This window comes from Notolabrus celidotus, chromosome 19, assembly GCF_009762535.1.
Source record: "Notolabrus celidotus isolate fNotCel1 chromosome 19, fNotCel1.pri, whole genome shotgun sequence".
Classification (NCBI taxonomy): domain Eukaryota; kingdom Metazoa; phylum Chordata; class Actinopteri; order Labriformes; family Labridae; genus Notolabrus; species Notolabrus celidotus.
Window position 1 is genome coordinate 6208210 of NC_048290.1, and position 14919 is coordinate 6223128.

At 39.1% G+C, this 14919-nt stretch overlaps 1 protein-coding gene and 1 long non-coding RNA gene across 3 annotated transcripts in view; both read left to right on the top strand.

Moving 5' to 3' along the window:
• LOC117831276 overlaps positions 1 to 5182 on the top strand; it is an 85535-nt gene extending 80353 nt beyond the window's left edge. The window contains exons 2-3 of the long non-coding RNA XR_004634966.1: positions 3857 to 3919; positions 4979 to 5182. This is a non-coding gene — a long non-coding RNA (uncharacterized LOC117831276). The remainder of the gene's footprint in view (positions 1 to 3856; positions 3920 to 4978) is intronic.
• Positions 5183 to 7286: 2104 nt separating this feature from the next.
• Positions 7287 to 14919, top strand: part of col5a1 (procollagen, type V, alpha 1) — a 102063-nt gene continuing 94430 nt past the window's right edge. The window contains exon 1 of one of the 2 annotated variants that reach the window (XM_034709436.1): positions 7287 to 7785. In XM_034709436.1, coding sequence (XP_034565327.1) covers positions 7686 to 7785 — 100 coding nt within the window. In that variant the 5' untranslated portion in view covers positions 7287 to 7685. The remainder of the gene's footprint in view (positions 7786 to 14919) is intronic. The other variant, XM_034709435.1, reaches the window with a different exon arrangement.

The following is a 14919-nucleotide window of genomic DNA, read 5'->3' on the forward strand; positions in this document are numbered from 1 at the left end:
GGTTTGGACCAATCAGAATCAAGTATTTAACGCAGCCAGGTAATAAGTAAGGAATTTGGGTTATAATTAGACATTCCCTTTAAATAATTTAAAAAGACTCCAACTACACATTAAGGGTTTTTTTGTAACATTGCTCTAAACATGTTGAATTGCTTATTTGTGTGTCTTTATTGGAGAGACAGAATTATGAGCAGAGAAGAGAGTAGGAGTCGAATAGGATGAGGACTGTAGCCTCTATATATGGGGTGCACATAAACCAGCGCCCATAAAACGCTAGTTTTCGACACTTCAAGTTGGCTTTATTTTTTAGCCCTTTCTTTGTGTCTGACTCACTACCTTTTTGTTTGTTTGCTTTTATAGATAAAGACAGCTCTGGGTTTCCCCCTCTTTAATACTGCACACATCTCCTATTTACCCAGAAACTAAACAAAAACAGAGAATGAAACATGCAAACTCACATTGTGAAAATGTATTACAAATACACTCTCCTTTTTGTAACTCCCAAATCCTTGATCACTAGCAGCTCAACATCTTTCATTACGTAACAACCTCAAACAGAGCTGCCAGGAGACGCTGTGTGCCAGGATCCACAATTTATCTCATCTTTTCAGGTCCTGTGCTTAACTTTCAGCTATTTACACTCCTGGAGAATCTATTATTAAAGTGAAGCCACAGAATCAGCTCTGTATGTTAATTTATCTTCATCACAACATCTTGTTTTGTTATATGTTATTGGACGTTTCATGTTAAAAAGGCAGGTTTAAATTTGTGTAACTCAGCTTGTAGAAAGTTTACAAGTTCTTGACAAATGAAATGTTTTGGTTTACAGGGAACCTTGGGAGGAAGACGACATGCAGATGCAAGCTCTTGTCTGTGTCTTCTTTACAGCCTTGCCCATAAAGATGTCTTCTACCAACCCTCTGTATAGTTTAAGATGCTCCTGTCTGATAAATCAATGTGTAAACACATAAAGATATCCGGACAATTCATGGCAGCAATTTATAATTCGGGCAAAACAAAAAGTACTTATTTAGTCAGAAGCTTCCAACAGAAAATGCTCATATTATCATCCATGTTTAAAGTATTCAAAACATGCATCCTGTCCTTCAGTGGGTCTTCTGTTCTGTGGTGGCTTTAAGATGAATGAGGCCTTTTCAGCAGCTGTAACTAAAAGCTTGCCTTTATTTCAAAGAAGGTATGTTCTGCTTTTAAATCAGTTAACTTTGTCAAAAACCATCAACCATCAGCTTAACAATTGATTTTAAGATTTTAACTCTCACTTTTAAAGCAATAAATGGACTGGCTCCTGAGTACCTAAGAGAGTGTCAGGATGTATGTCCCCAACTGCTGCCTGAGATCTTCCGGCAGGTCCCTCTTGGAACTCCCAAGGGCGAATGACCTACCAGAGGAGACCAGGCAAGCCACATCCTTGTCCTCTTTTAAATCTCTTTTAAAAAATACACTTTTTCAAATGTGCTTTTACTTCTTAACTCATCACTGACTTTTTAATTTCTGCATGGTTTTTATTATTGTTTTTACTTCACTCATCTTAGCTCTCCTTACCTTTGTCATGTACTTTATTGTTTTTGTTTTCACTCACTATGTCTTGCACTCTGTAAAGCACTTTGTAAACATGATTTTAAAAGGTGCTATATAAATAAAATGTATTATTATAATTAACAGTTCATCACAAGCTGTAGCTTAACCCAGCTTAAAAGATGACAGCATAAGGAAGCCAAAGCCCCAACATATCCACTTGATCATGCTCCAGTCAGTGCCGTCTGCACATAGACTAAAACACTTGAGTACTTTAGGTCTGCATACTTCACACCTCTGTTTTTGCCACAGTGTCAACAGACAGAGGTGAAATGTGCTGGATTATTTTCTGCAATGTAATGTGGTTTTGACCAATCAGAATCAAGTATTTAACACAGCCTTGTAATAAAGAAAGCTTGAAACATGACACTTCCCTTGCAAGATCTGTGCATAAAGGAGTGTATTTTTTCTATGAATTCTAAATGGGTTAACATGACATTTTTTATCACTTGCACTAAATCTACATGTGTTGTATCATGTATATGTGTTCAAGCTTGCCTGAGTTATGAACTGAAGACGGCAGAGAAATTATTAAGGAATTTGTAGAAAGATAGGAGCAAACTGCTTCAAGTAGTTTTTAGTTTTTCTCTTTGGTTTTGGCACACTGTGATGAATGTGACTCCTTTTAAGTTTTCAAACTTATTTTTAATTTAATTATTATTTTTTTAATTTAGATATTTCAAAAATGCAAGTACACAGAGACATAAGACAAAACAATAACAGACATAGGAAAGAAAAGATACAATATAATAGGAGACACCACAACACTGGACATGACACAGGGTAACTCACCAATTCATGATAGGTGAGTTCAGGTACACAACAAAACATAACAGCAGCAGGTACGACAATACGGAAGAGTCTCCTTGCAGAGGACCATGAACACAGATAAATACAGTACAAAGCTCTTAACCCAGACCTCTCCTGACAATGTCCCAGAGCCCACTCAGACCTCGGTCAAAGTCTTTTAAGAGACCAGCAGCTCTCTCCATATTTAGCAGGTCAAGGTAATCCTCCAGCCAAGAGTCCTTCATGAAGCATGTTGGCTTTCGCTCCTTCCAGTTAAGAAGAATCAGTCTGTTAACTGAAAGGCACCCAAGGGCCCAAAGGCGTGTGACAGCAGGGTTAGTTTTAGTCTGGGACTTATAGCCCAAAATGCAAACAGAAGGGGAGAAAAAAAAAAGTTTTCAAACTAACCAGGTCACATAATACTCAAACCACATTTTAATCAAGTATCAGTTCTGACGTATTAATCCAAAATGTGTCATGTAATAGCAGCTAACATAAGCTTTGTTGGTTGGTTAATTTAGCTAATGTTAGCTTTGAAGCACTCTGACTGCTGGGAATGAATATCTATCAACAGCCAATCTCATGTGTTTAGTGCAAATGTTTTCAATTAAGTCATGTGGAAATCAGCTTTGTTATACTAGGCTAACGCTGACCTGGCAAACAGCTGTTGCAGTGAACTCCTAGTGAGAGTAAAATTTAGTTAACTGTCAAGCTAGAGTTTGGAATATCTCAGCTGGCTTCAGTATGAGTCTCATTATATGAAGGTGTTGCTTTAACAGAAGAGGACAATAAAAAAAGATGGATTGAATTTGGTTCTCTTTTGGCTTTTATGTGCAGCCTGACACCTGGTAGAAGTAGATGTTAAAAACAGGACAAAGAGAAGGGACTGAAAATGGCTTCGGACATAAAATCTCCACCTCTAAATCATAATTGACTTCTCTCTTTGGACTTGTTGTACCTCGGGAGCTCATTTTGTGAAAGATCGTTCAGTCTGAAAGTCTTTAAGTGAAACTGCCAGTGGTCCAGCCTAAGATAAATCACCATGTTCTGGGTTTGAGGAGAGTTTATGGGAAGCAAGTGGATGCCTTGTTCAGGAGTACTTTGAGATTAGTGTGGTGTAGGTATAAAACCACCCTAAATACAGGGCTCAGGCCATAATTTGAACCATATATTTGACCACGTAACCATTACATGTGTAAGTGGTCAGTTCAGAAGGGCTAGTACTTGTACTTGATGTAAATATCCTCCACCCTTTTCATGTAACACAACTGAATCCTTTAAACCCGAGAAAGCAAACACATATGGTTTCATAGGTCGCTTGAGGTAAAACTGCTGTGATAGCTGAGGGCAAAAGTTTGATATGATTAGACATGGTTCAATAGTACAAATAGTTACAGTCTGTACACTGATGGCATCTGAATTCCACATGTGTGTTTGTTCTTTTTCGCTGAATGTGTCTCTCTCTTCTCAGAGTGTCACAGTAAGGGCCTTTTATGGAGTGGGTGTAGATGTGGACTATGTTATGCAACAAATGGTCAGTTTTCTTTTGCTTTATTTCTCTCCAAGCTTTAACAATCTTTTCAACCAAAGCTGATCACTTGAAAGAATTTCGTCTTTGTTATTTTAGTCATGAGACGTCAGAAGGTAACTCAGATGTTTTAGAGGGATGGTCCAACTTTACTGTGACCGTTTAGCATCCGCATTCAAACTCGGCTTTCACACTCCTCGCAATGTGACACAGTGTCAGATGTGTCCACAGCCGCCATGCTGTTTGTTTGCAGTGCTTTAACTTTTACTGGGTAGTTAAACGAAGGCTGCCCCCCCACTGTTGCAGCCATGTGACCGCTTATAAAAGACAGCTGCCATTTTTGGCTCTTTTGGAGACAACGCGGCAAAGAGCTCATGCTTGTCTCACAAATGTTCCTAAATGAAAAGTATTGTTTTTTTTCCATTATACCCAGATAAACGTACTAAAGTCACAATTCTTTTTGTGTTGAGTCTTATGTAATCTGCTCTTTTACAGTTGTGACAACTTTCACAGTATTAAATCTACTACCGTGCAAATAAGTTGGTTCCTTTTCCTAAAAAGTCCAAAGTGGGAACCTCTTATATTCTTGATCTAAACCATTAAATGCAGATGGTGACCTTTATCTGTAAAGTGAGTGTTCTCTTCATGACTAAGGCCAGCCGACACTCACAACTACAGTGTCTGGGGGATGAAAGATGGAAAGATACAGTGATAGTCTGGAACAAAGTAAACAAAGTGATTCAGAAGTAGGCCAAGTTTCCTCCCAGAAAGAGTTCCTTTAAATGTAGCTCCAGCAAGATGTCATTCTGGAAGACTTTATTTACATCTACAGTAGTAGCCTGATTCACCTCTTCCCTCTCATGCATACTCACTCACTTTTTCCAGTTCTCATTGTCTGGGACTGCTATGGTTAACCAGCTGTAGCATTCCAACAGCACGGTGACATACCCTTGATTTCAGCCTGTCACTTTTCTGCTCTCTTTTTAAATATTCTGCCACTAGCTCCTTCATGCTGATGATTCATAAGCGCCACTCCAACTCCCCATCTTTTCCTGGTTTCTGCAGAATCATTGGCCTTCATTCATCATCCATCCGGTCCCAGCGAGTCATCAGCAACCACAGGCACCAGTATCTGAACTCCATGGGGGATCAGTCTGCTGCAGCTCAGATCAGAAATCCTCCCATCACAGAATCTCTCACAGGAGTATGCCTTATGTAAAGTCACATTATTTCAATATTCCTTGTAATAAATAATATTCCATTATGTAAGTTGTCTCCTGATTTAAGTCAGGAAACTAAATTGGTTAATAACTTCTTTCTACTTTTTGTGGGAGATGATCGTTTGAGAAAATTTGGGCTTTTGAGGGCTCATTTGAATCTGCAAGTGTAAGCAGGCCTTTATGAGTTTGATCTTCTATCCTGTTTAATTTCTATATTTGCCAACATTTTCACCCCATCTCACATTTAATGGACTTATTTAGCCAAACCAACTTAGATGATACAGCATTTTCTGCTAACAGATAGAAAAAAAATTACCAGTTTAAGCATGAATCGTTTTTAAAGAGGATGTAAGTCCCCTAGCAGACTCAAATCTTTTACAAAACAGCCCAAAACTCCAAAAAGTAGGAGTAGCAGATCACAGCATGTGATGTTACCAATGTGCATATGTAGAGAGCTAGCTAAGCCTGCTGAATTGGCTTTTTTTAAGGGATATTTGAGATTACCCTTCAGTTAAAAATCTAATTTGAATCTCTTCTGATGTTTTGTGGCTTTATGAACTTTAAGGAGATGCCTCTATGATATTTTTCTTCACTAGCTATGATTGTGTTGAGCAAACTGGGGAGGGGCTGATGTCAGTCTTTTCCAGGTGTCTGCAAACCTTGATTTTCTGAAAGTATTTTAAATATACATAAAAAAAGAAGTCAAAGTTCCTATTTTTTTGTTTCAACTTTTTTACTTTCAGAAAAAGAGGTACATTACAAAGGTACAGTAAAAAATTTTAACATTTTCTCCCCTGTATACTGTATACTTACATAAATATACACACACCTTCACATGAGCATTCATATGAAATGCAAACACAACAGTGTAACTAATGTTGAAAAGAAAGGTATATTTGTACATACATACACTACCTACACCCACCCATCAGCTTGCATACATACATTGTAGATTAATACTGAAGATTATCAAAACTATGAAATAATCTGGTTTTGCCATAATCTGGATTTCAACAGTAGTCAAATAGGGCTATCCATTGTGTACTAACCCTACCTCTGAACAACACAACTGATGGTCTCAAACACATTAAGAAGGCAAGTAACTCCACAAATGAACTCTTGACAAGGCTCATTTTAATTCCAGGAGACCACTTCATGAAGCAGACTGAGAGAATACCAAGAGTGTGCAAAGCTGTCATGAAGGAAAAAGGGGGCTACTTTACAGAATCTAAAATATAAAACATATTCTGCTTTGTTTAAGACTTTTTTTGTGAATTAAATAATTCCATATATGTTATTTCATAGTTTTGATGTATTTGGTAATAATCTACAGTGTTTCAAATAATTAAAATAAATAAAAAACGTTGAATGAGAAGGTGTTTCCAAACTTTTGACTGGTAGTGTATATAAAGTCAAAGTTCTTAAATAAGTTAAAATGATAAAGCAACTTTCAACTTTTGTAGAAGACAAAAAAACCTTAAGCATGATGCATGGTAATAACATTCATCCAGACACAGCTGAAGCTATGAGACAGGAGTGGGGACCACCTGTTGATTCATGACTCTATCAGATACATAACTGCTGCTACTCACCACTGCACTTTTATCATATTATTTTAGCCTTTACATATTAGTCATGCCTATTTGTTGTTATTTTGTATTTATAGCTGATGTTATTGTTATTATTTTTTATTTGTATGTCTTATTCTTATGCCTTGTACATAGAGAGCACAGTTTTCCAAAGTCAAATTCCTTGTGTGTTCAAGCATACCTGGCCAATAAAGCTGATTCTGATTCTGATTCTGATTCTGATTCATCCAGACACAGCTGAAGCTATGAGACAGGAGTGGGGACCACCTGTTGATTCATGACTCTCTATCAGATACAGAACTAGTCGCGACTCCTCTCAGCTTTGTCCTGCACATTAAATCACACACACTTCCACTGTCTCTCTCAGAATAAGTTTGCTTTTCCCGCTCTGTCCCTCTCCTTCTCTCCTCTGCAAACACCAGACTCCATGTAAGACAATCCGGAGCGCAAGAATTGTAGGCGTGAAACTTTCCCCTCTAACTTTTCCTCCCACCCACGGCCAATAACAGGGCCGCCTCTTTATGAATGGACTCCTCTGATTTGCCTGAGTCTCCTGTCCGTGGAGTGACTGACAGCCTGAGGGGGGGAGAGAGAGAAAGACTCTCCTTTTTTTTTTTCATGTGTTGCCCCGTTGGACTTGAAGGGGCTGTACGTGACGACTGAAAGAGGGGGCAACACCGCGGAGCAGGGCAGTTCAGAAGCGCAGAGAGGAGAGGAGCTGTGCGGGAGAGACGGGTGCACATCCGTCAGACAAGCCGGAGGAACGCGCACTAACAAACCCCCCCTATGGCTGCTTGAGAAATAACGCTACACCCCCCCTCCCCCTTTTTCTCTTTCTCTGGGACTTTTTGGCTATAAGTTTTTTTTTTCTTCTTCTATCTTGACCAGAAGTTGTTGCAAGTCTTAGTAGTTGCTTCAAGTTGAAAAAAGTGAATCCACTTGCCGTGGACGTCTCTGGCGGTCATGGATACCCATATAAGATGGAAAGTTAAACGGAGGATAAGGGACGCCCAAGTCACTTTAGCTGTGATTTTGCTTTTTGTCACATCGCAAGCAAGTTCAGGTAAGATGCATCTTGGAGAGGAGGTTTCTTTTTGGATACAGTTTTGGAGCTGCTGCTGCGCTGCGCTCAGAAGTTTTTCACCCCTTTGGTTATTGTGATGTCCGCCCCTCCTCCTAAAACTCATCTTTGTGCCTTAATGTATTCAGCTTGGTGTATCAGAAACTATGGGACGCGTCAAAGCATCAAAAGACTGCAAGTTTTTTTTCAAAAGAGAGAGCTTTCTTTGGAGGAAGGTGGACAGTTATTCTGGATATGGCAAAAAAAGTAGTCTGCAGGGAAGTTGTGCAAAAGTTTTGGCACTTTTAAAACATCCAATAACTGATAAACACAGATGTAGGCCTCAATCTATTATAGACAGGTTTATAATCTGATATGCATAAGATAATAAGAAGTAGGAAAAACAAATAAAAATGTATAATCTGGATTTTTCTTTGCATTTTGCAGACATTCTTTATTGTACACCAACTTTTCTGAGGTGTACACAACCCATAAAAGTTTAAAGAGTCTATTTTCTGACTTTTCTCTCTCTTTTTTTTTAACTGATGAGAGGGATGAGCATAGTTTTCATCAGAGGGAGGGGCTGTAGCTGCTCTGAAGTGGCAGGGTGGAGCCGCCTTAAGGACTCCAACATCAGGCTGCACACAGAACTCCTTGCTGAGCCTCAAAACCCCAATTTAAATCACTTTATTTACTCTACAAATCTCTCTTACTGCTTGTAGGGAACAATAGTGTAACTCAAAGTCAGAGTACAGCAAGGTAAAGATTGGTATGTTACTTAAATATCTGCTGAAGTCAGCCCAAATGCTGTGATGTGGAGAGGACTGATTTAAATAATCATTAGGCGCTCCTGTGTGGCACTGTTGTATCCCGTGGGTGCTCAGAGGTCACACAGTGCTGTAGAAATGGGTCTGGGGTCTATTGGCCTACATGTATTATTAGCACCTTAAGGCCGCCAGGCATGGTTGGTGGTCTGCTGTGACGCTCTGACACAGGACTTTGAGGTGAACAGGTGGCTTCTTCTGTCTGCTTCATGGACAGTTAAAGAGGTGTTCAAGATTCTGCTGATGGCGTGAATGCGACTGAGCCAGATGCTCAATGTGAAGTAAAAAAAATATGTGCAGTTAATGTGTTTTTTACAAGCTCATGCAGGCTATATACTGTGAAACACGTAAAGGAAGTACTGCAGCCTGTTATTTTCAATGTCGCCTATAAACACTGGTTGTTAACTGTGTAATGGTTTTTTATCAAGATCTGTATGATGGAGGAGGAGTTGAGATTTACTGGGTCTTGAAGCTGCAGTCTGTATTTAATCAGCTCTTAGTATGACAGAGAAAAAGCAGAGTCTTGTAAGCAAGCGTCAAAGGTGTCGGTTCAAATCCTGAAACTTGACACTTGACACATGTCTAATGGAGAATACTTGATGATTGAGTGCTAGTTACCTGTCAACTACATAAAAGCTTTATGTAAACTACTGATCTCTTCCCTTACGTGTTAGATTTTCCTCATTTGAGTGTCTTATAAAGTAAAAGTCTACATTAATGTTACACTGATGCTGCATTATGTTAGAATATGACATTTTGGAGCAGATATTTCACTGACGTTGCAGACTGAGAGGATAGTTAAAGAGAATCAGTCAGTTTGGCAGCAGATGAAGAATCCTCTTGACCCAAACCAGATGACCTCTTAGCCCTCAGGGAGGAGCTGAATGTGGGACTACTTTCACCTGAGAGCTTGCAGAGACCTGTCCAGACACACCGTCACAGGTTATCTGAGACTTGCCATACGTTTAACATGCCAATATCAGCCAGCTAGATCTCTCAGAAACTATCTCACTTTGAAAAAGAGGTTTTCTGAATAGTTATTTAATGATGCTTTTGTGGACTGAAGAGAGATTGGAAATACTAGAATCAAGGGTTATGGTTACAACTTAAATGGGATACCAGACCAAACTAATACCCATATTATTAAAGGAGTAAATTCACAGATTAACTCTATGGAAGAAGATGTAGTTGGCTTTGAGCTGTAAATGAAAAGTACAGAACTGAATGAAAAAATCTATTAATAAAAATGTGACATTAGTCATTGTTAGCCAATCCTAGATCAGACAACTGTCTACCAGCTGTATCTGCTTCATGTGCAGCAGACAGTGCTGAGTGTTACGATGACGTTGAAGCGCACTCTGCTGGACAAACTGTGGCGTAACACTTTTTCTAAACTACCCTTAGCATCATTTTCTGCATGATTTGTTCATCAAAAAACACATTTTCAATTTTATATCAGTCTTGAAAAATTAAGCTTGCTCAATTTTCCTCTGAGCTAGCTAACTAGCTAACTCGTTATGTGCTGCTGCTTGACACAAGGTAGATAGACAGTCTGTATATCCATGCATCCATTATCTATACTGCTAGTCCTGTTGGAAGTTAGGAGGCGACAGGCGTGGTAGGAGGCTGATATGGGGAGTGTAAAGAAAAAATAATGCAATTGTTAAAGATGCTAACTGCTCCCTAAAAGTATGCCAGACTACAGTGCTGGGAACAATTGACTATGCCATGTATATCCTTGTACTTCACAGTTGTTTGGTAATCTTATAAGTCTTTTTTGTTTTGCAAAGTCTCAAAAAGTCCAACAAGTCTACTTGTTAGCATAAGAGGCTATAGTGTTGGCCTAAAACCGTATCTTGGAGTAGCATTAAATAGTGACATTAAATAGCATTTTAGCTACCACCATTTGCAGTCTTTGAAAAGAGGACATGTTTGAATATGTCTCTAGGGTTTGCTCCATGTCCTCACAGTATATAGATTTTTTAAATTATGAGAAGTCACAAGAAGCCTGGGGTCATATAGGATCAGTGCACGGTGTGTAAGTCAAGCTTTATTAGACAGACCGAGTGAAGTCATCCCTCACAGTTCTTAGGGGAGGTCATATTATCCAGGCATTAATAAGGAAACCATTCTTTAAACTCTTGTGAAAAGTGTTAATAACAGAAGGCCTATTAAGACACAGAGGTTAAGAATGAGAGGAGAGGTCAGAGGTCAAGGGGGAAGGTTGGGACTTAGGGATTGCCGCTGCTGTCAGGTTTACAGTTTCACTGCCTGAAGAAAGGAATTCTTGCTGTTGAATCTTTTCTGCTTTTATGTTACCCTCTGACTCTTGGAGATTAAAGAGGGATTTTTATATTTTAGGTCAGAGTTTCATGCTTCTTCAGACATGTTGTCAAAGTTTCAAAAATTCTTGACTCTAATTGCTAAAAATTCAAATGTGATTAAACACTCAAGTCTTCCAGAACTGGACCTCAGTTGTTGAGTTTTATGATCAGCATACCTTCTGTAGCCCAAATCCAGCTTCTTCTCCAACAGTCTCCTTCGTGTTTCTGCTGACTTGCTTTTTTACTCAATGGCTTATTATCACAAGCCTAAGAATATCTGTTTTGACTCTGTCTTTTGTGGTTTGTTATCATTAATGAACCAGAAGTTTTTTAAATGGTCTGAGCGTGTAACAAACACCCACACAAGACCTGAACCTACTCTGGTAAAGTACTTTAGTAATCAGAACTACTGAAATAACATTCTTTGAATACCTTTTGTAAAGAAAACAAGGACAGGTTTTGGCCAATGCCATTGATAGTAAAAGATGCTGACGCTGGAAGGGGCCGGCGGATATGCTTAGGAATCAGCAAACAATGTCATCACATAAGAATTAGGCTTTATTTAAGGGTTTAATATTTGTTTTATCTATATTTACATTCAAAGGGGATAAACAGAAGAAGGCCTTTGCTGTTTTACAGAGCGCCTTCACATCTGGAATCGATGAGTTCCATTGTGCTGTCTGCTAAGCCCTCCAAAAAAGCCAGAAAAAATGTCTTCCAGATGTTTTCTTCCCATTCGTGGTGGAACAGGGGACTATAAAAAAAAAGAGAACTATTGCATTTTTTAAAAGAAAATGCACCATTCTGCGCCGGTTCTAGAGAAGACTCCTAATCGGATAACATCTGCAGCCTTATTGCTGAGTTTGTTAAAATAATAGCAGTGTTCCTTTAGTTTCTGCCAGGTTTGCACATAGCCTACACATTCAGGGTCATTAAAAGGTTCTTTTTGTTTAAAAGAGCCAACTTTATGACAGGGTTAAAGGTCGAGTACAGCTGGTCGGCAGCTGTTTTTCATTTACAGCCTCTTAATATCTGGACAACTCCTACTTGGAAGGAATTTATAAGGATAGGAATATTTGCTTTTTGTCACCGTGGATAAAGTGTTTGCATGAGTCTAACCAAAAAAGCATGAGTTATTCCATGTGTTGTAAATTTGATCGGATGCTAACAGTGGTTTGCTAATGGATGCAACCAAGGTCCTTCTGGTAATGTCAATTCTATACCATAGACTGTATAAGACAATTTGACCCAACCATTGTGGCATCACCCATTGGTTTATTACCCAGCTTTCGAGGCCTCAAGTTTTTTATTTGGTAGTTGCAATGATAGACTGTATAAAAAAGACTTGTTTACTCAGCGACGTCACCCATTGGTTTCTGAAGTTAAGTTTTGAAGGCTATCGATGGCGATCGCCATATTGGAAATGCTGACCCAAGAAGTGGAGCTAAGGCAGGCTTTTAGCCTCCTCGCTAACAGCTAGTGTGCCTGCCTGTCAGTCAAGTCAGCCTTGCCCCTCATTATGCAAAACTGTACAGTGATAGAGAATGACCTATTTAGAATGGGTGTGTATGTGGCTACTGGGGCTTTCGCAGCCAGCCTCAAGTGGACATTCGAGGAACTGCAGGTTTTTAGCACTTATGCACTGGCTTCATTTCTCAAGACCTTTGGTTGCTGCTTGGTTTCAATCTTGTGTCTTGTAAAATAAATGTCCATATTTGTCCTCAACAAGTTGCTTTGGTTCCAACTTGTCAATCAAAGCCATCCCACGCTAAAACATGTCCTACTTTGTTGTGGATATTACTTTTAATATGACCATAATTAACATCAGAACATTATGCTGTGTTAGCAATGACTTTGGAAACATGTTTATTCTACTAGTTATAAAATAGGGCCATTTTACTGAGCAGTCTCCCCCTGCTGGCCAGTAGAAATAATGCAGGTTTATGACACTTGCTCAATGGCTTTACTGTAGCCATTTTATTTTATTTAGACAGTCAGTTTCATTTGTCAGCTCATAATGAACCCAACAAAGCTCCTTCAAAGTAAAACACTGATGAACCTTTTAATTCCCACCAACCAAAGCAACAAAACTTTCTCAGCAAAAATCACAGACACCACTCACTCCTATTAGAGATAATTTTTTAGCCTGACATGTGACTATTTTCCAGGTCCTAGTGGGTTGTTTCTCACTCACCTCTAAGTGGCGATCCCGAGGTTGTGTCCGACTCAATCAGATAAGTGGCAGTGAGAAAAAAATGGCTTCTTGTGTGTGCCTATTGCCGGGCGCAGAGGAAGGAATCTGAGTTAGTTGGACTGTGGAGAGAAGCAGTGACCCTGCAACTGCATGTGCCACTTCGGCCCTGTAAATGCCGGCTTTGTGGAAAGGGGTCTGTAAATCAGCTCTAATGCCTGATAACAACATGGGAGATAAAACAAAATATGCAGGACAAGTTTTTGACCCGGTGTTAGGGTTTAAGAGAGCCTTTGTGCTGCACAAATAGGGCTTTATTTGCCATATTCAGGCCAGTATACTGTCTATTTCCAGGGTAATCAAGGGTCAGATTGGGCCCAGACTAATGACACTGAATGCTTGATCTGAAGCCAAAGGGTTTTCTTTAAAGTTGTTATAACCACAGTTAGTATCTTCTGAAAACAAGAGAACAAAGATGGGTAAATTCAGTCACAGATAACCAAAAGGGACTAAATGTGCCCTCTCTGCTCCCTGAAAAGCAAAAGGGGAGAAAATGGAGACAGTGTTGTCAGAAATGTGAACACAAACACATCAGTGACGTACAAGTTGGATTTGCTACCTCATGATGCAACTCCTGCTCCTTTTATTCATGTCTTTTTTTACAGTATCCTTTGTTGCAGCATGTTGTGCATGGCAGAGTGAAAAAGTAAAGTCTGGTCCAGGCTCACAAGCTGAGAATTCACTTCAGCTGGGAAACAGTGCTTTTCTCTGTAATGGGGTATTATAATCATTGAGCATGGAAAGCAATGTATGACTCATCCTTTCCAACCCCATTCCCCCTTCCCTTGCCAGAGCTTAGCCACAGCCTGGGCAGCAGAAATACTGAGTGTAAGCATTTCTTCTCCAAGAGGGGGAAATACAATGGTTTCTGGTCTTTGCAGAAACTTAACAGTCGCTTGATGATTTCTATTTATACTTTAATATGTGATTTAATTAGTGAGAGCTGGAATGGAAAGGCGGCATTAGAGTAAGACAAGCCTTTGCTTATTAAGTAGCGTTATGTAATTAAGCCTTAGGCTTTATTAGTTTGGTTTTGTTGCAACAAGGGACCCAGCTCCAATTTGACCGCAAACACTAGTCTGTGCTAAAGAAAGCTAATGGAAACATGCGAGACAAAAGAACAAACTTTACACACCAAAGAGACATAAATGTTAAAGCTAAACTGTCTCCTATTTTACATATAAGATTGTAATGTGCTGTCTGGACTTTCTTTCAACATAATGAAGATAAATTCGAAGTCAACACTTTACTAAAGTTTGTCAGTGAAATGTTTGCAGCAAAAGCATTTAGCATGAAAAATTAGCAGGTACAGAGTTAGCTAAAGTCAAGGGAAAGACTGTGGTGTAGGTTTAAGTTATGAAATGTGAAAAGCAGTGAATTGAAGCAGAAAACCCAACAAGTTAATTGTATTAGCATCTAAGCTAAACCACAATATTTTGCTAACGTTAGCCAAAATACTTTTGTAGCAGCAAGCTAACCACACTTGGGTCTCAGAAACAAAGTTTTGTACTTCGTTTGCAGCCACTGAGCTTAAAAACTGATAATAAAACCCAGACTAATTATGATTTGTATGACATGTAAACGGCAAAAGTAAGTTCACATGATATAGTTAGCAGAAACAGCAGTTGTGTTTGCGATCAAATAGTGACAGGAGGCAGAGTGAACCAAGAAACAACATTGAAAGTATGAATCTAGGTCTGTTATTTTGTACTGTATTTCAGTAGGTAGTTATGTTGGT